Genomic DNA, 25,958 nt, shown 5'->3' on the forward strand with positions numbered 1-25,958 from the left:
CCCCCACCCCCCCCACCCCCACCTCCCAAAAAGTGATGAAAACAGCATATTAAACAACGAGTGTTTCAAACTGCACATTTCAGGAACAGGCAAATTACAGGCTTTTCATACTTTCTCAGAAGATTAAGCAAATGGAGCATGTCAGCTACGACTCTCATCATCTTTTACAGATGCCTCATAGAAAGCATTCTTTCTGATTATATTGCAGCTTGGTATGATTCTTGTTCTGCCCAAGACTGCAAGAAACTAACAAAGGTCGTGAATGTAGCCCAGTCCATCAAGCAAACCAGCCTCCCACCCACTGACTCTGTCTACTCTTCCTGCTGCCTCGGCAAAGCAACCAGCATAATCAAGGATCCCACGCATGTATTAACATACAGTGAAAAGTATTGTTTCTTGTGTGCTATACAGACAAAACATACCATTCATAGAGAAGGAAACGAGATAGTGCAGAATGTAGTGTTACAGTCATACATAGGTGTAGAGAAAGATCAACTTAATGCGAGGTAAGTCCATTCAAGAGTCTGACAGCAGCAGGGAAGATGTTGTTCTTGAGTCAGTTGGTGTGTGACATCAGACTTTTTTATCTTTTTCCTCAAGGAAGAAGGTGGAAGAAGATGGAAGAGAGAATGTCCAGGGTGCATGGGATCCTTAATTATGCTGGCTGTTTTGCCAAGGCATCAGGAAGTGTAGACAGAGTCAATAAATGGGAGGCTGGTTTGCATGATGGGTTGGGCTACATTCACAGCCTTTTGTAGTTTCTTGCGGTCTTGGGCAGAGCAGGAGCCATATCAAACTGTGAGGTGGATTGACCAAGCTAAGTTATTCCTTAGTGTCAGGGGAATTAGCAGGGTAAATACATGGGGTTAAGAGGATAAGGCTTGGGCGGAATTCACAACAGCCAGCACTCCTTGCAGCATCCCTACCCACAGCAGACCCACTACCTCACACACCTCCCTGTAGTGCAGAAGAAGGCCATTCAACCCATCAAGTCTGCACAGACAACAATCCCACCCAGGTCCTATCCCCGGACCCCCATATATTTACCTCAGAAATCTCTCTAGCTTAAGGACTCTAAGGGACAATTTAGCATGGCCAATGCACCTAACCTGCACATCTTAATCTGTGGGAGGAAACCGAAGCACCAGAGGAAACCCATGCAGACACAGGGAGAACGTGCAAACTCCACACAGTGGCCCAAGCTGGGAATCGAACCGAGATCTCTGGTGCTATCAGGCAGCAATGCTAACCACTGTGTCAACCTGACAATTGTTATTGGTGCAGGCTCAATAGGTCAAATGGCCTCCTTCTGCACTGTAGGGATTTTATGATTCTAAAAGGGTAAGGTAGCCAAACGGATACAAAATTGGTTTGACGATAGAAGGCAGAGGGTGATTATAGACGGTTATTTTTCAAACTGAAGGTCTGTGATCAGCGGCTTGCCTCAGGGATCGATGCTGGGTCCACTGTTATTTGTCATTTATATTAATGATTTGGATGAGAATATAGGAGGCATGGTTAGTAAGTTTGCAGATGACACCAAGATTGGTGGCATAGCGGATAGTGAAGAAAGTTATCTCAAATTACAATGGGATTTTGATCAATTGGGCCAGTGGGTTGACGAATGGCAGATGGAGTTTAATTTAGATAAATGTAAGGTGATGCATTTTGGTAGACTGAACCAGGGCAGGACTTAATCAGTTAATGACAGGGTGTTGGGGAGAGTTACAGCACAAAGAGATCTAGGAGTACTTGTTCATAGCTCCTTGAAAGTGAAGTCACAGGTGGACAGAGTGGTGAAGAAGGCATTCAGCATGCTTGGTGTCATCGGTTAGAACGTTGAAAACAGGAGTTGGGACGTCTTGTTGAAGTTGTGCAAGGCATTGGTATGGCCACACTTAGAATACTGTGTACAGTTCTGGTCACCCTATTATTGAAAGGACATTATTAAACTAGAAAGACTGCACAAAAGATTTACTAGGATGCTATCAGGATTTGATGGTTTGAGTTATAAGGAGAGGCTAGATAGACTGGGACTTTTTTCCCTGGAGTGTAGGAGGTTGAGGGGTGATCTTATAGAGGTCTATAACATAATGAGGTGCATAGATCAGCTACATAGTCGATACCTTGCCCCAAAGGTAGGGGAGTCTGAAACTAGAGGACATAGGTTTAATGTGAGAGGGGAGAGATACAAAAGGGTCCAGAGGGGCAATTGTTTCACACAAAGAATGGTGAGTGTCTAGAACAAGCTGCCAGAGGTAGTAGTAGAGGCGGGTACAATTCTGTCTCTTAAAAAGCATTTAGACAGTTACATGGGTAAGATGGATATAAAGGGATATGGGCCAAACGTGGGCAATTGGGACTAGCTTAGAGGTTTAAAAAAGGGGTGGCATGGACAAGTTGGACCAAAGGGCCTGTTTCCATGCTGTAAACCTTTATGACTCTAAAAGAAAAAGGTGTGATATTGAAGCCCTGGTTCAGTTCCTCATGCACAGACTTTGAGGGTAAGCTGAGACCCTGCCGATTGGGGTTTCTTTGGCAGGGTCTTTTCCCTTTGCTGCTCTGGATGTTTCTCATTTGCCTGCTTAGAATACGTCTTATCAAAACTCATCAGCTATGAGGAGAGGCTGAATAAACTAGGCTTGTACTCGTTAGAGTTTAGAAGAATGAGGGGAGATCTCATTGAGACGTATAAGATGATGAATGGGATGGATAGGATAGAGGTGGAGAGACTCTTCCCGCTCAAAAAAGACAGTAGGACTAGGGGGCACAGCCTCAAGATAAAGGGGAGGCGGTTTAGAACGGAGTTGAGGAGGAACTTCTTCACTCAAAGGGTGGTGAATCTCTGGAATTCTCTGCCCGTTGAAGTGGTGGAGGCTGCCTCGCTAAATATTTTTAAGAAGCGGGTTGATGGGTTTTTGATAAGAGAAGGGATTAAGGGTTATGGGGAGAGGGCGGGAAAGTGGAACTGAGCCACGACAGATCAGCCATGATCTTATTGAATGGCGGGGCAGGCTCGAAGGGCTAGATGGCCTACTCCTGCTCCTATTTCTTATGTTCTTATGTTCTTAGAAACCTAGCTTCTGTCAAGTGACCAGAGTATCCTTCTCCACTGTCCTCATTAATAGTTTCTGATGGTTAGGTCATTGTCAGAATATCATTTATCTTGGTAAAATGGAGCTTTTCAAACCCGCTCTGTTTTCCAAATTTGAAGCCACATTATTGTGAAACATAATCTTTTTAATTAGCTGGAGAAATGCATCCATTTATTACAGCAAGAACCACTTGTAATTCTTTTAAATTTGTTTAAAGGGTGTGAGCATCACTGGGCGAGTATTTATTGCCCATCCCTAATTGTCCTCCATTTCAGAGGGCATTTAAGAGTCAACCACATTGTTGTGGGTCTGGAATTGGGTAAGGGCGACAGATTTCCTTCCCTAAAGGACATTAATGAACCAGATGGGCTTTCACAACAATCGACAATGGTTTCATGGTCATGGTTAAGACTTTGTAATTCCACATTTTTTTTTATTGAATTCAAATTTCACCATCTGCCGTTGTGGGATTTGAAGCCGGCTCCCAGATCTTGCCCTGGGTCTCTGCATAATCAGTCCAGTGACAATACCACTACACCACTGCTTCCCCTGTAACTTCTCAATGATATGCCCAGGAAGGTTATTTGCATTTCAATGGCTTAGTCACATTTTGTCCAGACGTGAAGATCAGCTCAGGGCTCCTGCAGTTCCAAGTGCAGGAAGGTAAGAAAAGGTCGCCTGACCTCTCAACTCCATTTTGTTGCACAGGAAAATGTCCACATCAGGTTTATATTTTTTAAGTTGCTTTTTTAGTTCATATGTCAGCACTGCTGCCTCATGGCACCAGAGACCCAGTTTAATTTGGCCTCAGGTCACTGCTTGTGTGGAGTTTGCACATTCTCCCCGTGTCTGTGTGGGTTTCCTCCGGGTGCTTCAGTTTCCTCCCACAGTCCAAAGATGTGCAGGTTAGGTTGATTGGCTATGCTAAATTGTCCCTTGTATGATTCTATAACTTTTCCTGATGTTGTGAGACTTCTTAATGTGATCCCCTTTTTTTCCATTCATTCATAGGTAATGGGTGTCGCTGGCTGGCCAGCATTCATTGCCCATCCCTAGTTGCCCTTGAGAAGGTGGTGGTGAGCTGCCTTCTTGAATCGCTGCAGTCCACATGGTGTGGGTTGACCCACAATGCTGTTAAGGAGGGAATTCTAGGATTTTGATCCAGCAACTGAGAAGGAACAGCCAATATATTTCCAAGTCAGAATGGTGAATGGCTTGGAAGTGGTTGTGCAACTGTTGGGTGAGGAAAGAATCAGGCTCAACTGTGATTGTCACGAGTGGCCAAACAGCCTACAGTACGCACAGGCTAAACTCAAACATGAACGATGGCCACTTTTGCAAAGAATCAAGGTACATCTGGCCCAGTGAACGTCAGTGAATTCAAGAGAGGAAGGGAGAAAAATTATGAGAAAAAAAACTGTTAACAACAACGAAAAAAAGGATGTAGAGAAACAAAATTAAACTCTAGTAAATATTAAAATCTTTCTAGAAAAAGGGTCAAAAATGAGAAATGAAAATGATTTTGCAAGCATGAAAGATTGCAAAATAAGTCTTGGAGAACAACCTGACTGTGCAGAAAAGGAATTTAAAAAATTTGCGAGAGACAACAGCCTGGTAATACATTAAAGAACCATACGTCTAAAATCTGGTGTCTCTCAATTGCGAACAAAACTGCTCCCATTCCTCCAGCATTGAAGAAACGTGGAACAGACAAGAGCTCATGTCACCTCATGTCTGCTCTCTGCACAGATGCTCCTGGCCTCCAGAGCATTTCCAACATTTTCTGTTTTTATTTCAGATTTACAGCATCTGCATTACTTCGCTCTCACATAAATGCCTGGCTTTAAAGTTTATTTATTAGTGTCACAAGTAAGGCTTACATTGACGCTGCAACAAAGTTACCGTGAAATTCCTCTAGTCACCACACTCCTGCACCTATTCGGGGTCAACGAACCTAACCAGCATGTCTTTCGGACTGCGCGAGGAAAACAGAGCACCCAGAGGAAACCCACACAGACACGGGGAGAACATGCAGACTCCACACAGACAGTTTTCCAAGCCGGGAATCGAACCCAGGTCCCTGGTGCCATGAGACAGCAGTGATAACCACTGTGCCGCTCCACAGACCACAACAAATTCTATACCTTGTAGGGTGTAACTATATTCAACTACACAAGTGCACTGTTATATTTATTGAAGTTAAAATCTAAATATAGACAGAACGCCACCCCCTCCTCCCACCCATATTAAGATTTGCACGAGCAGCTTATTTTCATCTTCAAACCTAACCTTTGCACAGATTATCATCTGTAAACTTGCAGCCTGTTCCCCCAATACCTGCACGCATGTTGTTAAATTAATGAAGATAGTAGAAATAACAGCACTCTATATTAGTCCCATCCAGTTCCTTCAATATATTAAACACTATCAGATTCTCCTGGAATCAATAACTCACCAATGAAATAGATACAGATTTTTTTTTAAGTCCATCTGGACAGTAAAGGTTTTTTTAAGCTAGGTCTTATTCCTCTAGCCCTCTGCACCACCCATTGTGTCAAAGGACTGTAACTCCACATGCGATTCTATGTGACAACCCCTGTGGAACGTCGCTGGTGACCAGTCTCACAGCAGACCCAGAAATTAAGCATCAATAACCACTTTCTGCCTGTCGGACTGCAGCTAGTTCTCAAACGACCGTTACACTTGCAAGTACCTTCTTCTGAAAACTGAAAAGTACCTTCTGAAAACTGAAAGGTACCTACATACAACAACTTAGCAATCACCTCCTAAAAGGTTGACAAGATGTGACCCCACCCCACATCTTTCCTGCAAGTTCTGTTGACTGTCTGTTAACCCCTCTTCTGTCCAGTTGATCACAGAGAACATTTCTCAAAATCCCTTCAAGAAACCATCCCTTGGCTGAAATCATGAAATCATAGACTAGAATCATGAATCCGACAGCGCAGAAGAGACCGTTTGGCACATTGAGTCTGCACCAAACACAATCCCAAGCATTTGCCCTAGCTAATCTCCCTGACATTAACAGGCAATTTAGTGCGGCCAATTCACCTAACCTGCACACCTGTGGGCGCTAAGGGGCAATTTAGCATGGCCAATTCACCTAACCTGCACATCTTTGGAGTGTGGGAGGAAACTAGAGCACCCGGAGGAATCCATGCAGACATGGGGAGAACGCGGACTCCACATAGCCAGTGACTCAAGCCGGGAATCGAACCTGAATCCCTGGTGCTGTGAGGCAGCAGTGCCATCCACGGTGAAATACACGGACTTTCTGAAAATGGAAACCACCACAGGATCATCCCTCCATCCCACTGGAACAAATCTCTAACTCTCACAAATTAATAACATGGGCAAAAGGTTCACAAAGCACTGGCCCATTTCTTCAGTGGCCTTTGAGAGAATGCCATCCAGCGCAGGAGCCCAAACTGACCGAAGGCTCACAGTTGTTTCAAAGATGTTAAGCTTACTCATTTTGATATTTACAATGATCATGTCAATACTGCAAATCATGGATTACATATCCCAAGCTGTGTCAACACTTTCAATTTTAAAAGAAAAGTACAAGGATATGAGGCCGCACGATTGCCACAATGGTTAGCACTGCTGCCTCACAGTTCAGGGACCCAGGTTCAATTCTCTGTCTGTGAGGAATTTGCACGTTCTCCTGGTGTCTGTGTGGGTTTCCTCCAGGTGCTCCGGTGTCCTCATATAGTCCAAAGATGTGCGACTTAGTTTTGAGTTGATTTGATTTATTGTCACATGTAATCACAGACAGTGAAAAGTATTGTTTTTTTTACGCACTATACAGTCAAAGCATACCATTCATAGAGAAAGAAGCAAGAGAGTGCAGAATGCAGTGTTACAGTCATAGCTAGGGTGTAGAGAAAGATCAACTTAATGCAAAGTAGGTCTGTTCAAAAGTGTGAAGGCAGCAGGGAAGAAGCTGTTCTCGAGTCGGTTGGTACGTGACCTCAGGTTTTTGTATCTTTTTCCCGAATGAAGAAGGTGGAAGAGACAATGTCTGGAGTGTGTGGGGTCCTCAATTATGCTGGCTGCTTTGCCTAAGCAGTGGGAAGTGTGGACAGAGTCAATGGATGGGAAGCTGGTTTGCGTGATGGATTGGGCTACATTCACAACTTTTTATAGTTCCATGCGGTCTTGGGCAGAGCTGGAGCTATACCAAACTGTGATACAACCAGAAAGAATGCTTTCTATGGCGCATCTGTAAATGTTGGTGAGAGTCGACATGCCAAATTTCCTTAGTCTTCTCAGAAACAAAAGGCGTCAGCTTTCTTAACTACAGCGTCATCATGGGGGAACCAGGACAGGTTGCTGGTGATGGGGACACCTAAAAACTTGAAGCTCTCAACCCTTTCTACTTCATCCCCATTGATGTAGACAAGGGCATGTTCTACTTTACGCTTCCTGAAATCGATGACAATCTCCTTCGTTTTGTTGTCATTGAGGGAGAGATTATTGTTGCCACACCAGTTCACCAGATTCTCTATCTCATTCCTGTATTCTGTCTTGTCATTGTTTGACATCTGGCCCACTACAGCGGTGTTGTCAACAAACTTGAAAATTGAATTGGAGGGGAATTTGGCTACAGAGTCGTAGATGTATAAAATAGTGCAGTAGGGGGCTGAGAACACAACCTTGAGGGGCACCGGTGTTGAGGATGATCGTGGAGGAGGTGTTGTTGCCTATCCTTACTGATTGTGGTCTGTGAGTTAGGAAGTTCAAAATCCAGTCACAAAGGGGAATGCCAAGGCCCAGGCCACAAAGTTTGGAGATGAGTTTCATGGGAATAATGGTGTTGAAGGCTGAGCTGTAGTCAATAAATAGGAACCTGACATAGGTAATCCTTGTTATCTAGGTGTTTCAGGGTTGAGTGCAGGACCAGGGAGATGACGTCTGCTGTGATCTGTTGCAGCGGTAGGCAAACTGTAGTGGATCCAGGTAGTCTGGGAGATTCGAATTGATTCATGCCATGACTAGCCTTTCAAAGAACTTCATAATGATGGATATCAAAGCCACAGGCCGATAGTCATTAAGGCATGCTGCTTGGTTTTCTTAGGTAACGGGATGATGGTTATCTTCTTGACGCAGATAGGGACCTCAGATTGTTGTAAAGAGAGGTTGAAGATGTTCGTGAATACCCCTGCCAGCTGATCCGCACAGGATCTGAGTGCTCATCCGGGTACCCCAGCCAGGCCAGTTGCTTTCCGTGGGTTGACATTCGAGGAAGCCACTCTGACATCGACAACGGCGACCCCAGATACAGGTTCATCCAGGGCTTCCAGGGTGGAGGGCACACTCTCGCTGACCTCTTGTTCAAAATGGGCATAGAATGCATTGAGTTCATCAGGGAGGGATGCATTGGAGCTGGCAATTTTACATGCTACATCTTGTAGCCTGTTATGCCTTGTTGACCTTGCCATAGTTGTTTGATTGGCCATACTGAATTGACCTTTATTGTCAGGGGGATTAACAGGGTAAATATATGGGGGTTACAGGGATAGGGCCTAGATGGGATTGTTGTCACCACAAGCCCAATGGACTGAATGGCCTCCTTCTGCACTGTAGGGATTCTCTGATATGTAAATGCTGGAACAAAGGGACACATATAGTCCAAATTCCTGCATCTCCTACAACCCCCTATCCTCCAGCAAAGCTGCTCTTGTAAGCTGTCTAATAGCCAATTCCATTGGATATCCACAGTGGAAGTAGATCACCTCCACACAGCCTAAGCCCACCAAGAGAGGTGAAAGGGAAGCCACATTAAACTGAAAAAAGAACCCACCACATCCTCTATTATTATTAATAACTAATAGGGAACCATGGCTTTGGCAACTGGTTTCAATATAAACTATTCTTCTCTGCCCCAAAATCTTAAGCGTTTACATTGAGAGCTTTGATTCCCTTCTTACAGCCCACTGAGACCAAGGTCAGCCAGCGGATGCACTGCCAATATATTCCACAATGATCCCACCCCCCCACCCCCTTTCTGGACCTGAAACCTTAGTCAAGACAACTTGAAAAGTGACTATGAATCAAAAGCAGGGGTCTCCTTTTGAGCCAGAGATTTAAAAAAAGCCTCAAGGATTAGCTTTTCAAAATCTAACCAATTCCTTTCTTTTGTTCACTGGTGGGATATGAACATTGCTGGTTGGTCAGCATTCATTGCCCATCTTGAGTTGCCCGAGGGCATTGCTGAAGTTACATGTGGGCCAGACCAGGTAAGGATAACAGATTTCCTTTTCTAAAGGGACATTAGTGAACCAGATGGGTTTTTCTGACAACTGACAATGGTTTCCTGGTCATCAGTAAATTTTTAATTCCAATTTCTTTTTTAATTGAATTCAAATTTCACCATCTGCCATGGTAGAATTTGAACCCAGGTCCCCAGAACATTAGCTGAGTTCCTGGATCAATAGTCTAGTGATAATACCACTAGGCCATCATCTCCCCCAGGCACATATCTTTAGGCAAGTCCTGATCTTTAACCTAAAGTTCCAGTTAGCAGTCAATGGCTAAAATGTCCAGTGCTAAATTAAGTGCTCCAGTAATCAAAATTGTTCAGTCGGATTCATTATTTGACAAAAAGAATGGCATCAAACTACTAACCACGGGCAGCTGGGGGTTGCTCCCTGGGCATTGTCATTCTGGCAGTACCGGCCTGTGCACCCTAGCACTGCCCAAGTGGCAAAGTGTCAATGCCCAGGGGGCAGTGCCTAGGGGCATTGGGGGTGGGGTGGGGGTTGGGGTCCTGCTGCCATTCTGCATAGGGATTGGTGGGGGGGAAGCAGGGAGGCTAGTGACTGGGGCTGGCTGGGGATGCAGGATGGTCAGTCGTGAGGGGATGGTCAGCCTGCTGGGAGTTGGGGGTAGGCAACATGGTGGCACAGCAGTTAGCACTGCTGCCTCACAGTGCAGGGGTCCAGGTTCAATTCCCAACTTGGGTCACTGTCCGTGTGGAGTCTGCACACTCTCCTGTGTCTGCATGGGTTTCCTCTGGTTTTCTCCCACAGTCTGAAAGATGTGCTAGTTAAGGTGCATTGACCTGAACAGGCACCAAAGTGTGGTGACTAAGGGAATTTCACAGTAACTTCATTGCAGTGTCGATGTAAGTCTTACTTGTGACTGATAAATAAACTTTTAACACTCCGACAGGGTCAATCAATAATCACTGAAGAGTTAAATTCTAATTAACTGTAACATTTAAAGTGTTGTAATTTATTTTGACAGTTAGAAGCCCACATATCTTTTGTAAAAATCTCATATCACACGATTACAGTTATGCTGGAGGATAACATTAGCCTGTTAATGTTCCACATGCTTTCTATTCATACCCTTGGCTGATCAGTTTAATTACACTGCAAGGAGGGTTTGGAGACTTTATTTTTCTGTTCCTGTATGATGCAAAATTGTACTGGATTTTCAAATCTTATTTCAAATTAGGACAGGAGGAAAACAGAAGCTTTTGTGCCTAAGTCATTAGCATCCTATCTATAGATCAAGATCAATTATTTTTTAACAACTCATCCCAAGGCTGCATACACTTATCAGACCATAACATTGAGATATTTAAAAGAACAATGGGCGGAATTCTCCCAAACAAAATTGTAAGTGTCAACTTCTCGTGAAAATTGGAGTAATTCACGCTTTCTTTTCAGTGGGAGTTCAGAGAAGAATCTCCCACACTCTGTGCGCTGCAAAGACATGATGTGGAGATGTCGGCATTGGACTAGGGTAAACATATAAGAAGTCTCACAACACCAGGTTAAAGTCAAACAGGTTTATTTGGTAGCAAAAGCCACTAGCTTTCGGGGCGCTGCTCCTTCATCAGATTACCCGATGACTCCCCCCTCCCCACCGCAACGAAAGGCTGAAATCAGTGCACCAAACAAGCTACTGCGCACATACTGATTTGTCAGCGCTGAGATCAGCACATGAGCAGTGGCCCCGCACTGAAGGCCTCCCTACTGCTGACCAATCCCTCCACTCCCGCAATGCTGGCTCTCCGCCCCCGCCACAGCCCAATCGTTGGTCCCCATGACTATTCCCGGTACCAGCCCTGCCTTCTGCGATCGCCAGCACCTCCCCTATCGATTTCACCCCACCCCCCCAGCAAACCCACCAGCGGTAAACCACCCCTCCCAACATAGTGCCAACCACCCCAACCCCCCCGCCCCCTCCCAAGCAGGCTGAATGTTCCCTCACGGCTGACCTTCCCCCCCTTCCCCTCTCCGATCCCTATGCAGAGCAGCAGTGGGAACCCCTATCCCCACCAATCACTCTGAGGTCCTGCCCCAAGTCCCCGCCCCCTTGACACTACTCCCTGGGCATTGGCACTTTGCCCTTGGGCAGTGCCAGGGCACACAGACCAGTACTGCCAGGAAGCCAATGCCCTGGCAGCACCCATTCCCTGCCTGACCCTATGGGTGGGGGCCCCCCAATTGCCCCCCCCCTTCACTCCAGTGGGTTTGGGCACCAGCTCCTCGAAAATGGGGAGCTAGTGTAATCCCTATTGGAGTGAAATGCTCTGGTGGGGGTGGGAGATGGTAGCGGGGCTCAGAGACTTCAGTGTTGGGCCCACTAATTGTATTTAAATTATATTACAATGACCATATAAATGGTCTTTGCACCTTCCCACTGATTTCTGGCATAGGGCAGACGCCGCTGGAAATCCAGTGCTGGGAGAAGCAAGCATTGCGCGAACCCTGCGAATCGGCTGACATGAGAATCTGCCAGCTCACTGAGCTAAGAAATTAGCGCAGTAGGATGGGAGAATCATGGCCAATATCTTGCACAACTTACAACGCTCAGATGACAATTTGTCAGCTTCCTTGCCCCTTTGCCAAGACTTGGTAGTGACAGAGCCGTGGGTCCAGGTAGCTACCTGATAGCAGACTGCTACATTGTGCAAGGCAACTATATGCCGAATGCTGCAGGATGATAAACCACGCCGGTATGGAGTGACAAGAATAGAAATAGAGGGAAGGAAAGGAGAAATTTTCCACAGTAACTTTTGTACATAGAGTCACCCTGCTGCTCACCTTCACAAAGCCATAGCTAATAAAGCAATGCGCACTTCACTACTGAGTCCTATCAGAGAATGATATAAGACAAGTGGTAATTTGTCTTATTATGTCTGTGCAGGCTGTTTGTAAGACTACCCATTAGTCCCACTCCTACTCATAGAATCCCTACAGCGCAGAAAGAGGCCACTCGGCCCATTGAGTCTGCACTGACCACAATCCCGCCCAGGCCCTATCCCTGCAACCCCCATGCATTTAGCCTAGCTAATCCCCCCGACACGAAAGGTACAATTTTAGCATGACCAATCCACCTAACCTGCCCATCTTTGGAGTGCGGGAGGAAACCGGAGCATCCAGGGGAAACTCACGCAGATAAGGAGAGGGGAGAGAACGTGCAGTGACCCAAGCCGGGAATCGAAACCCAGGTCCCTGGCGCCGTGAGGTAGCAGCGCTAACCACTGTGCCATCGTGCCGCCTCATAAACTTGCAATTTTGCCCTTGAAAGCGTTCAGGCAATTTCCTTTTGGAAGTTACTGCTGAATCTGCTTCCACCACCAAATCAGAAATGTGAAACGAAAGCAACCTTGGTGCTGTACTTGTACATGTCACGAGGCCCACCTACTTCCATGTGCCATCCCAACTCAGCCTTTGCTTCAGCTCATTTCCCATCGCAATCATCGTCCAATTCCCTTTTGAAAATTACTATTGAATCTGCTGTCACTACCAAATCAGACAGTAACGACTCACCGTGTAATTAGTTTTTCTCCTCAGATCCCCTCTGGTTCCACTGCAATTATCTCAAAGCTTAGTATTCCTCCTGTGAGTGGAAACAGTTTCTCTCTATCTGTCCTATCAATGCCGCTTATCATTTGGAATACCTCTATTGTATTTCATTATTAAATTTCTCTGCTCCAAAAAGAACAACCCCAGCTCTCTTTGTTGTGTTCGCCACATCATTGCTGAGTCCCTCATCCATATTGTGTTACCACTAGACCTCATTACATTTGGTTATTTGTGCTTTCATGGGACGTGGGCATCGCTGGCTCGGCCAGCATTTGTTGTCCATCCTGAATTGCCCTTGAAAAGGTGGTGGTGAGCTATGTTCTTGAGCCGCTGCAGTCCATGCAGTGTAGGTACGCCTGCAGTACTGTCAGGGAAGGCATTTCAGGATTTTGACCCAATAGCAGCGAAGGAGGGCCAACATTGTTCCAACTCAGGGTGGTGAGGGACTTTCAGCAGAACTTGTAGGCGATGATGTTCTCAGGCTTATGCTGCCCTTGTCCTTCTAAATGGTAGAGCTTGCAGGATCAGATGTTGCTGAAGGAACCCTGATGACTTGCTGCAGTTCAGCTTGTAGACTGTACACCCTGCTACCAACGGCGGAGGGAGTGACAGTTGGTGGCGAGGGAGTGACGGTTGGTGGTGGATGGGATGCCATCAAGCAGGCTGCTCTGTCTTGGATGGTGTCAAGCTTCTTGAGTGTCATTGAAGCTGTGTTCATCCAGGCAGTATCCCATCAGACTCCTGACTTGTGCCTAGTAGATAATGGACAGGCTTTGTGGAGTCAGGAGGTGAGTTACTTACTGCAGAGTTCCTAGCCTCTCACCTGTTCTTGTGGTCATGGTACTTGTCTGACTAGTCCAATTCAGTTTCTGCTCAATGGTACCCCCCAAGGTGTTGATAGCAATGGTGATGTCATTAAATTTCATGGGGAGATGGTTCGGTTCGGTTCTCTCTTTTGTGGACAGTCATTGCCTGGTATTTGTGCCACACTAATGTTACTATTCCAATAACACTGCCCTGGCCAGCCTTCTGTCTTCCACCCTACATGAACCTGAGCTCATACAAAGCTTTGCTGGTTGTATCGCATTAAGTTCCATTCACCCATCACTCAAGTCCTCTGACTTACATTGTCTCCAAGTTCAGTAATATCACCATTTTAAAACTCTCATCTCTGTTTTCAAACTCCTTCATGCGCTTATTCCCTCCATGTCTCTGTAACCTCCTCTGACTCTACAAGCTACCCAATCTCTGCGCTCTTTCTATTTTTACCCTTGCGCACATCTTCTGTAATTGGTGGCTATGCCTCCAAGTGCCAAGGTCCTTAGCTCCAGAATTTCCTTTCTAAACCTCTCCACTTCTCTATTTCTGTCTCTGACATCAGGATACTTTGTCCAGGCTTTTGGTCACCTGTCCTCATATGGGCAGCACGGTGGCACAGCCGTTAGCACTGCTGTCTCACAGCTCCACAGACTCAGTTCAATTCCTGGCTTGGGTCACCGCCTGTGTGGAGTTTGCATGTTCTCTCCGAGTCTGCGTGGGTTTCATCCAGGTACTCCAGTTTCCCCCCAGACTCCAAAGATGTGCAGGTTAGGTGCATTGGCTATGCTAAATTGCCCCTTAGTGTCTCAGGATGCGTAGGTTCGAGGTATTAGCGGGGTAAACAGGTGGGATTACAGGGATAGGACCTGGGAGGAATTGTTGTCGGTACAGGCTTGAAGAGCTGAATGGCCCCTTTCTGCACTGTAGAGTTTCTACAATTTATCTCTGTATGAGGCTGTGTGTCAAATTTTATTTGATAACGCTTATGAAATCGCCTTGGGGGGGACATTTTACCACATTAAAAGCTTTTCTCATCCTTGCACCTAACTGAATTTCCTCGCCCCAGTGTAAACATGCTCCAGGAAAAGCTCTGGTTTGTTCTCAGGCTTTACGGAGTTTTTTCATCTTGGCCGGAGCAAGTACTGGGGCACCAAAACTGGCCTGAATTCCGGAGGTTGAAATCAGCCAGTTCTCCCTCCCACTGGCAATCTCAGTCCTTCCCGAAAACGTGCATGGTGCTTAAAGATTGGGACTCAGCCATGATAGATGGTGTTGATCAAGTGAAAGTGCCAGTGAAACAACGCCCCAACAAAAGGATATTAAAATTCTCAAAATTGTGTTCAAATCCTTCCACCCCTCAAACCCTCCAGCAGTCCTACGACCTACCAAGATCTCCAATCTGCCCCAGTCCTGGCCTCTGTGCACATATATTTTTTTTGTAATTCATTCGTGGGAATAGCTGTCACTGGCTGGCAAGCACTTGTTGCCCATCCCTAGTTGCCCTACAGGGCAGTTGAGAATCAGCCACACATTGCTGTGACTCTGGAGTCATACATAGGCCAGATCAGGTAAGGACTGCAGATTTCCTTCCCCAAAGGACTTAGTGAACCAGATGGGTTTTTCTGACAATCGATAATGGTTTCACGGTCATCAGTAGATTCTTAATTCCAGATAATTTTTTTTTATTGATTTCAAATTCCACCATCTGCTGTGGTGGGATTCAAACCCGGGTCTCCAGAATATTAGCTGAGTTTCTGGATTAATAGTCTAGCAATAATACCACTAGGCCATTGCATTCCCAAGCATTGACACTGCTTCATTAACAGCCTTCAATGAGGCAAGGGACTTTCAGTTAAGTGCAAGGGCTAGAAAAACCTTCAGCTGCCAAGGCAACAGCAACTAAATCCCCTCCCTAAATGCGCACTGCTCCCTCTCCTCCCTTAAAATCCACCACTTTGATCAAGCTTTTAGTTACCTGTCCTAATATTTCATATGGCCCGGTCACAAATTGTGTTTGATTACACTCATGAGATGAGCCTTGGGATGTTTTATCTCAAAGACGCTACAGAAAGAAAAGATGATGTTGCTGTGAAGGACAGCAATACGACATGAAACAACCGCAGTAATCCATGTGTCTGGAGCACCAAGAAAAGTTCCAGAGACACTCTTTGGGAAGAAGAGAGAGAGCAAAGACATGCTGCTGACAAACAGATTTATAACATCTTATCCTGCTTAACACAACTTCCTGCACAGCTTAACCACAGTCTCCCTTCTGAGAGCATATGACAAGAGTCATCGCAAAACTGCAACCTCCAGACTACACACAGCTCAGACATTTATATCCATTTACAAATATCTGTAATAGCCTTTTTAAAAAATCTCCGCATTGTAGAATCTGTTCTTGATGAGAAACTGCCTTCTAAAACATTTCAACACTTCAGATGGTTCCCATGCTACTATTGCATCAATTAAGCAAACATTTCCTTTTTTAGTCTTTAAGTTTTTACTCATCCTTAAATGAACCAAAATTCTTAGAAGAAAAGCTCTACGATGTTAATTTAGTTCCATTGCACAATTGCATACAATACCGAAATATTATATTCTCAGGCAACGCTCTTAGCCTCCTCCCTAACGCCACGCAATTTTCAAGTCACGAGAAACAGCCTGGGTAACACGTCTGGCACACTTCAGTCAATGTTGCCCAACAGCTGATTGAGATAAGGTTTGCAAGACTGTTCTCTAAATTTTTTTCTCCCCCTTCCAACAGCTCAATACCTCCTTAACACCTCAGCATGATGGAGATAAGAACCAAAATGTGCGGGGAAATCAAATCGTAGCTGAGATTCTCAGCATAGATCATAGAATAGAATTCTACTGGACATAAAGAGACTATTTAGCCCATCAAGTCCGCACTGGCCACAATCCTACCCAGGCCCTTTCCCCATTACTCTATGTATTTACCCTGCTAGTCCCCCTGACACTGAGGGAGAATTTAGCATGGCCAATCCACTTAACCCACACATCTTTGGATTGTGGGAGGAAACCGGAGCACCCGGAGGAAACCCACGCAAGGAGAATGTGCAAACTCCACACAGACAGTGACCCAAGCCAGGAGTCGAGCCCAGGTCCTTGGCGCTGTGAGGCAGCAGTGCTAACCACTATGCTGCCCCATGGATATGAGAGACGTTGGGCAGAATTTTGCCAGCCCGCCAGCCACAGAAATCGTGGCAGGTGGGACATGGACCATGACATCAGATGGGATTTTCTGGACATGGGGCGAGCGTGGCCAGGAAATCCCATCCTATTATGTTTAAGTTTATTTATTTGTCACAAATACAGCTTACATTGACGTTGCAACTAAGTTACTGCGAAATTTCCCTCGTTCCCATACCACGGCACCTGTTCGAGTCAACGCACTCTAACCAGCACATCTTTAAGACTGTGGGGGCAGACTGGAGCACCCAGAGAAAACCCACGCAGACACGGGGAGAACGTGCAGACTCCACACAAACAGTGATCCAAGCTGTGAATTGAAACCGGGTCTCCGGCGCTGAGAGGCAGCAGCGCTAACCACCATGCTAATATTAAACATACTGGGTACAGTGATGGATCATTACCAACACTTCACTCTACCTTTTCATGTTGTTCTTGGCTTACCAGCAATTCTGATCAGGCCCACTCCTGAGGGGAGATAGTGGGCAATTACCTTCTCAAAACAATTGCCTGAACACTGAGCTGTGTGTGTTCAAGATTGGAGTCATCTGTGGGCAAGCCTGGGCAGAACTGGTAAGTTCATTCCCTGAATGGCACTCAACCCACAGTATGTGGACTGCAGACGTTCAAGAATGCAGCTCACCATCACCCGCTCAAGGGCAATTAAAGGTGGGCACTGTGACACACCGGTTAGCACTGCTGCCTCACAGCATCAGGGACCAGGGTTCCATTCCCAGCTTGAGTCACTCTTCGTTTGGAGTCTGCACGTCGTGTCTTCAGAAGTCACTCTTCAAATGCAGGCAATAAAAACAGAATAAAACTTACTCCAACTTTATAAATCAAAGAAAGGGCTTAGCAAAGAAACTTCATTACTCCAAACTTGGGGCCTCGCCCTGGGCCACTCCAAACTCTCCCACAATTCTACACATGTTCTTATTTATAGTGAGTCAGCTGATTATTACATCATTCTCTAATGGTTTACTGGATCAGCTGACCCTTACATCTTGTTACCACTAGTCACATTACATCCAATACAAAGTTGTCACCGGTTACATTCCAACACACATTCTCCCTGTGTCTGTGTAGGTTTCACCCAGGTGCTCCAGCTGCCTCCCACAATCTGAATGACGTACTCGTTAGGTACATTGGCCATGCTAAATTCTCCCTCAGGGTGCCCGAACAGGGGTCGGAGTGTGGTAACTGGAGGATTTTCACAGTAACTTCACTGCAGTGTTAATGTAAGACTAGGTGTGATACAAATAAATAAACTTTAAACATAACGTTGGCCAGCCAGCAATGTTCATGCCCTAACAATGAATAAGAAAAACCCCCACCAGTTTATGTCAATCCAGCAATGTTTGGGGTCAATTTTCTGCAACTTCCAGGGTTGATTTTGTTCAATTACCTAAATTAACCTTACCTTACTGGCCCAGCTCCATAAATGTACAACCACCACTTATGAGAGTATGACTACAAGAACCCATCAATTCCTGTGTCTCCTGACATGTGAATTAATCTGGGACAGTTGGGATCATAAAAACCCTTCCCTGCAAACATAAACTTATACGAAATCTGTAACAAATCCACGGATATGAAGGTCCCGTCACCAAAAGTTCCTTTGTTTACGAGACATACTGCACATTAGAGTACTCTCCGTGTGCTCCCTGCTTCAGCAGGCAGAGAGACTGACACACCTTCTGTAAATAGAGAACATGAGGCTCCCTGATTGGGCCATCAATTAGGACTCAATCAGGGATTTCTTTTCAATAAAGAAAATGGAATGCTTCACGAATTTGCGAGTCATCCTTGTGCAGGGGCCATGCTAATCTTCTCTGTTTCATTCCAATTTTAGTATATGTGCTGCCCAAGCAAGCACAAAAGGACTTAATCAAGGGAGCTCATACTCAAGCAGGCCAACCTCATTTACCTGACTGAGGTCATCACAAAATCCTTCCTAAACCAAACAGTTTGGTAAAACAGAATCTCACCTGCTGTGCTAATGTTTAGATAGCAAGGAAAATTTGAAACTAGCCACTCTGCAGGCTTCTTTTGAAAGTGGAACATAAAGGAAGACAGGAGGGGATGGTGACAGGCAGAGTAAGAATACAAAAAAAATCAAAACTCACCTGCGATATTTCCAGGCAAGGTAGTTTGCCAACCTGTGCTCCAGTGAACCCGTACACCGAATTTGCACTGACTTTCAGGGCGAATTGACGACCATCGAGAACCTTTTGCTTGAATGGGTCCGTCTCTTTTTTTAGTTCTGCCTTTGCTCTTGTGTTGAGAGATGACGAAGTGACAATTACTTAATTGTTCCAGGGATTGGACGCCCCAAATGGCACAATACACCTCAACATCTACTATCTTTTTTTATGCAGAAGTGGTCCCTAATTTCACTCCTGAAAGATCTGGCGCTATCTTTTAGATGATGTCTTCTAATCCTCCCAAATCTGCAGAAATCTACCTATCTTTTCGATCTAGCCTATCTAGTCCATTTAACATCTCCAAATCTTGGGTCAAATTATACCTGAACCTTCTAAGTTCCAAGGAATTATCCATCGTCTTCATAATTTTAGCAGCTAATCCAACAAACCCACTTAAGCATCTTATATAACGAGATCACTTTTCATTCTTCTAAATGTTGGATAGCACAGGTTTATTTCACTCAACTTTTACAGATGCACTGTGGAAAGCATTCTTTCTGAATGTATTACAGCTTGGTATGGCTCCTGCTCTGCTCAAGACCGCAAGGAACTACAAAAGGTCATGAATGCAACCCAATCCATCACCCAAACCAGCCTCCCATTCATTGACTCTGTCTAGACTTCCTTCTGCCTCGGCAAAGCAGCCAGCATAATTAAGGACCCTACACACCGCGGACATTCTCTTTACCACCTTCTTCCATCGAGGAAAAGATACAAAAGTCTGAGGTCATGTACCAACCAACTCAAGAACAGCTTCTTCCCAGTTGCCATCAGACTTTTAAATTGACCTACCTTACACTAAGTTAATCTTTCTCTACACCCCAGCTATGACAGTAACACTATATTCTGCACTTTTATTTCCTTCTCTATGAATGGTATGCTCTGTCTGTATAGCGCATAAGAAACAATACTTTTCACTGTATGCTAATACATATCATGTCACGTAGAATCACAGAATCCCCACAGTGCAGAGGGAGAACATTCGGCCCATTAAGTCTGCACCGACAACAATCCCATCCCAGGCCCTATATGCACAACCCTGCAAATTTACCCCGCAAATCCCTCTAACCTACACATCCCAGGACACTAAGGGGCAATTTAGCATGGCCAATCAACCTAAACATGTGACAATAATGTTAAATCAAATCAATCCCCCCATAAAGACAGAAAGATCCAGCAACATCTGTCTTTTTAGCAACAACAGAGGAATAGATAATTACAAAATTTCACGAGAATATTTCTACTTTTTAAATTTACTAATTTCAGACTTCAGGTTAATAGAAGAGATGTGTGGTGTGTGTAGACACCCTTAATTACCCCCTCCCAGAAATCAATCTAACCTATCAGACAGTGCATTCAGGTTTATAATAACTCACAGCATAAAAAGACAAATGCCTCCCAACTCGCCTCTGGGGCTTTTGCTAATTACCTCGGTCAATGAAGTAAAACTTGACCAAGCTAGCTAGTAAGGAGATTTACCTGAACTTCAGTATCTCTCAGTTCCTAAACAAATCAGCTACTGAATTAACAGATACATCTTGACTAAACACTCAGGCCGCCATACTCACTTCTTCCTTGCAGACAGGAGGTTCTCCAAGATTTCTGGAAGCAAGCCCTTTCGTACCGAAGCCTTGACAAATTGGTCACCTGTTGGAGTCTTGATGAATTGATCCGAAGAAAAGCTTGAAGGGGAAATGGTTGAAGGGGTTGATAAATATTAAATACATGTCCTCCATCAAAGAAAATTGAGCCCCACCACTGCTACTATTCCAGATGTGTTTTATGTCACCAGCTAGTAATCCGAAGTCTATAGTCTTTGAGTGATAGAGCTTTACAGGACAACGAGGCTCTTCGGCCTATCATGCCTGCACCATCCATCAAGCACCTATCTATTCTAATCCCATGGTCCTTGGTCTTGTATGCCAGGTATTTCAAACGCTCATTCAAATGTTTTTTTAAATGTGGTGAGGGTTCCCGTCTCTACCGCCCTTTGGGGGGACAGGGGGAGAGAGAGAAAGACAGTGGTTAGCATTGCTGCTTCACAGCGCCAGAGACCAGGGTTCGATTCTCAGCTTGGGTCGCTGTCTGTGTGGACTCTGCATGTTCTTCCTGTGTATGCGTGGGTTTCCTCTGGGTGCTCCGGTTTCCTCCCACAGTCCGAAAGACGCACTGATTAGGGGCATTGACCCGAAGAAGTGCCGGAGCATGGTGACTAGGGGAATTTCACACTAACTTCATTGCAGCCTTACTTGTGACTAATAAATATTTTTTCCCCAGATCCCCAACACACTCTAGGTGAAAAAATGTTTCCTCAAGCCCCCTCTAAATCTCCTGCCCCTTACCTTAAGTCAATGCCCCCTGGTTACTGACCCCCACTACTGAGGGGAAAAGTGGTCCCTCCCATGACATCATGACAACTGGCAACAATGACTCAAGACTGAAGGACAGTTTTGAAAAAGAAAACACAGGATTTCCACACCAAGTGAAGACTGTTCTGTTTACAGCAATCAGACAAAGTCAGGGTCAGACTTGTCAGCAATGGTGAGTTGTCACACCATCGAGGATTACACATCAAGAGTAGCTGGAACTGAGTTGACACTTTCAGAAGCAACGGGGAAGAAAGGAGAAAATCTCAAATCAGGGTAGCTGAATAGACAGTTCAGCAATAAAGAGACCTAGCGGCACCAATTGAGGCTGTCTGAACTATCATGTTAAAGGCGGGGAGGGGAGGGATGGGCAGGGGCAATGGTATAGTGGTATTGTCACTGGTTCAGTAATTCAGAGATTGAGGGTAGTGCCCTGGGGATAAAGGCAAAGTACCGTGACGCTGGAATCCAAAACAAAAACAGAAAAATGCTGGAAAATCTCAGCCAGTCTGACAGCAGTTGTGGCGAGAGAACAGAGCCAACGTTTCAAGTCTGGATAATGCTTCGTCCGAGCTGGGGACCCAGGTTCGAATCCCACCATGGCGGATGGTGAAATTTAAATACAATTTTTAAAAAATCGTGAATCAAAAGTCTCCTGATAACTATGAAACCATAACCTGATTAGGTGCGGTGACCCAGAGTGTGGCGACTAGGAGAATTTCACAGTAACTTCATTGCAATGTTAATGTAAGCCTCACTTGTGACTAATAAATAAACTTTACTTATTTCTTATTGTCGTTCACTAATGGCCTTTTAGGGAAGGAAATCTGTTGTCCTTACCTGGTCTGGTCTACTTGCAACTCCAAATCCACAGCAATATGGGTGGCCTGGCAAGCCACAGCTCAAAGGCAATTAGGAATGGGCAACAAATGCTTTTTATTCATTCACATCCTGTGAATGAATAAAAAAGAACGACATACTAACTTTGAAAAATATCATAACTCACTTGTATTTCTCCACAGCACCTGGCTTCAGCAGGGTAGTGTAACAGAGATTATGTGCCATCATTATAGACGGATATAGGGAGGAAAAATCCAGAGTTGCAATGGGGACATCATAATACCTGGAGGAGTAGAAAAGGAAGATTACACTTTCAGAAGTGCAGAACACACAGTGCAGCCATTAAAATAAACTTGGATAGGATAGATGTTTTATGTTTTAAAAATAAATATTAATGTTTGTCATAGACTGGAGAAATGAGGCTTTCAATCCCTTTCTTGGCCATAAGAAGAACAGACACGTAAAGCACGACGCTGGTTGGCAATTTACTTGACTTGCCCTACGGACTGTCATATATCTCAACAGAGCTCCCACAATGGCTCAGCTGGCTAAAGCAAAACATTAGCTAAGACTTACAGAAGGTTTTAGACTCTAATCTTGGTATGAATACAAGGAGATCTGTGCACAGTGACACAACTGGCCTCAGTATCTCAACCATGAGCAGAGTGAGGGGAACTGGGACACCGAGTCTAGATGGACAAAGGCAGCAGACAAATGGGAGCACCGCCAACTGTTGACACTGTCTATACTACCTGCTGCCTCAGCAAAGCAGCCAACAGTCAAGAACTTCGTGCACCCCGGACATACTCTCTTCCATCTTCTTCCGTCAGGAAAAAGATACAAAAGTCTGAGGACCAACCGACTCAAGAACACCTTCTTCCCTGCTGCTGTCAGACTTTTGAATGGACCTACTTCACATTAAGTTGATCTTTCTCTACACCCTAGCTATCTCCTTTCCCTCCCTATGAACGGTAAGGTTTGATTGTATAGTGCACAAGAAATAATAGTTTTCACTTTATATTAACAAATACATGTGACAATAATAAATCAAATAAAATTGAATCAAACCTTGAAGATCCCCTCACAGTCGCACACCATACTGACTTTGGACTATATTGCCATTTCTTCACAGTCACTGGTTCAAAATCCCAGAATCCCCTCCCTAACAGCACAGTAGATGTACCTACACTACACGGTGTGGAGCAGCTCAAGAAAGCAACTCACCACCACCTTCCCAAGGGCAGTTAGTTTGAAATTTATTTATTAATGTCGCAAGTAGGTTTACATTAACACTGCAATGAAGTTACTGTGAAAATCCCCTGGTCGTCACACTCCAGTGCCTGTTCAGGTACACAGTGAGAATTTAGCCTGGCCAATGCACCTAACCAAACTGTAGGAGGAAACTGGAGCACCTGGAGAGAACATGCAGACTCCATACAGACAGTGACCCTAGCCAGGAATCAGATCCAGGACCCTGGTGCTGTGAAGCAGCAGTTAGTACTGTGCCATCCTATCTCCCATCTTCGTGGATGGGCAATAAGAGAATAACATAAGAATATAAGAAATAGGAGCAGGAGTAGGCCATCTAGCCCTTCGAGCCTGCCCTGCCATTCAATAAGATCATGGCTGATCTGTTGTGGTTCAGTTCCACATTCCCGCCCTCTCCCCATAACCCTTAATCCCCTCTCTTATCAAAAACCCATCAACCCGCGTCTTAAAAATATTTAGCGAGGCAGCCTCCACCACTTCAACGGGCAGAGAATTCCAGAGATTCACCACCCTTTGAGTGAAGAAGTTCCTCCTCAACTCCGTTCTAAACCGCCCCCCCTTTATCTTGAGGCTGTGCCCCCTAGTCCTACTATCCTTTCTGAGCGGGAAGAGTCTCTCCACCTCTATCCTATCCATCCCATTCATCATCTTATACGTCTCAATGAGATCTCCCCTCATTCTTCTAAACTCTAACGAGTACAAGCCTAGTTTATTCAGCCTCTCCTCATAGCTCAACCCCCTCAACTCCGGTATCAGCCTATTAAACCTCCTCTGCACTCCCTCCAAGGCCAAAATATCCTTGCGTAAGTACGGCGCCCAAAACTGCACACAGTACTCCAGCTGTGGCCTCACCAATGCCCTATACAGCTGCAGCAAGACCTCCCTACTTTTATATTCACTCCCCCTCGCTATGAAGGCCAGCATCCTATTCGCCTTCCTGACCACCTGCTGCACCTGCAAGCTGGGTTTTTGCAACTCATGCACAAGGACCCCAAGGTCCCTCTGCACCGTCGCATGCTGCAGTTTTTCGCCACGTAAGTAATAATCCTTCCTACCATTATTCCTACAAAAGTGGACCACCTCGCACTTGCCAACATTAAATTCCATTTGCCATTTCCTGGCCCATTCGCCCAGCCTATCTAGATCCTTCTGTAGACTCTCCACACCCTCCGCACAATTTGCCGTTCCACCAATCTTGGTGTCATCAGCAAATTTCGACACCATACACTCAGTTCCCTCCTCCAGATCATCTATATAAATGGTAAATAGCTGAGGCCCCAGCACCGACCCCTGGGGCACTCCACTAGTCACCAACCGCCAATCCGAATAGCACCCATTGACCCCCACTCTCTGCCTCCTATTTGACAACCAATCCTCTATCCTCGCTAACACCCTACCCCCAACTCCATGTCCCCTGACCTTCTGCAATAACCTCTTGTGAGGTACCTTGTCAAACACCTTCTGAAAATTAAGAAAGACCACATCCACCGGCTCTCCTCTATCCACCGCCCTAGACACATCCTCATAGAACTCCAGTAAATTTGTCAGACACAACTTCCCTTTAACGAAACCGTGCTGCGTCTGCTCTATCAAGCAATTCATAGAACATAGAACATAGAACATTACAGCGCAGAACAGGCCCTTCGGCCCACGATGTTGCGCCGACCAGTTAAAAAACAATGACCCACTAACCTAAACCAATCCCTTTTCGTCCATAAACCTATCCACGGATCTCTTAAACGCCCCCAAACTAGGCGCATTTACAACCGCAGCAGGCAGGGCATTCCAATCCCTCACCACCTTCTGGGTAAAGAACCTACCCCTGACATCCGTCCTATAACTACCCCCCCTTAATTTAAAGCCATGCCCCCTCGTGTTAGCTTTCTCCATCCGAGGAAAAAGGCTATCACTGTCCACCCTATCTAAACCTCTAATCATCTTATATGTTTCAATAAGATCCCCTCTTAGCCGCCTTCTTTCCAGCGAAAACAACCCCAAATCCCTCAGTCTCTCCTCATAGGACCTCCCCTCCATACCAGGCAACATCCTGGTAAACCTCCTTTGCACCATCTCCAAAGCCTCCACATCCTTCCTGTAATGTGGGGACCAGAACTGCACACAGTACTCCAAGTGCGGCCGCACCAGAATTCCTCTCAAGATGCCTCGCTATTTCCTCCTTGATGACGGATTCTAACATTTTACCTACAACAGACATTAAACTAACCGGCCTATAATTCCCTGCCTTTCGCCTGGCACCCTTCTTAAACAACGGCGTAACATTAGCCGCTTTCCAATCTTCCGGCACTT

At 45.4% G+C, this 25,958-nt stretch overlaps 1 protein-coding gene and 1 non-coding gene across 2 annotated transcripts in view; both read right to left on the reverse strand.

Annotated features, from left to right (window-relative positions):
• Nucleotides 1–25,958, reverse strand: part of pold1 (polymerase (DNA directed), delta 1, catalytic subunit) — a 182,736-nt gene that overhangs the window by 89,393 nt on the left and 67,385 nt on the right. The window contains exons 15-17 of the mRNA XM_080217759.1: nucleotides 22,549–22,665; nucleotides 20,745–20,858; nucleotides 19,099–19,246 (exon numbers count right to left, since the gene is read on the reverse strand). Coding sequence (XP_080073885.1) covers nucleotides 19,099–19,246; nucleotides 20,745–20,858; nucleotides 22,549–22,665 — 379 coding nt within the window. The remainder of the gene's footprint in view (nucleotides 1–19,098; nucleotides 19,247–20,744; nucleotides 20,859–22,548; nucleotides 22,666–25,958) is intronic.
• Nucleotides 18,742–18,848, reverse strand: LOC145361811 (U6 spliceosomal RNA). The gene has a single exon (XR_013889875.1). It is a non-coding gene; the product is annotated as a U6 spliceosomal RNA (small nuclear RNA).

This window comes from Carcharhinus amblyrhynchos, chromosome 35, assembly GCF_965287045.1.
Source record: "Carcharhinus amblyrhynchos chromosome 35, sCarAmb.v2.hapA, whole genome shotgun sequence".
In the NCBI taxonomy this organism is placed as follows: Eukaryota; Metazoa; Chordata; class Chondrichthyes; order Carcharhiniformes; family Carcharhinidae; genus Carcharhinus; species Carcharhinus amblyrhynchos.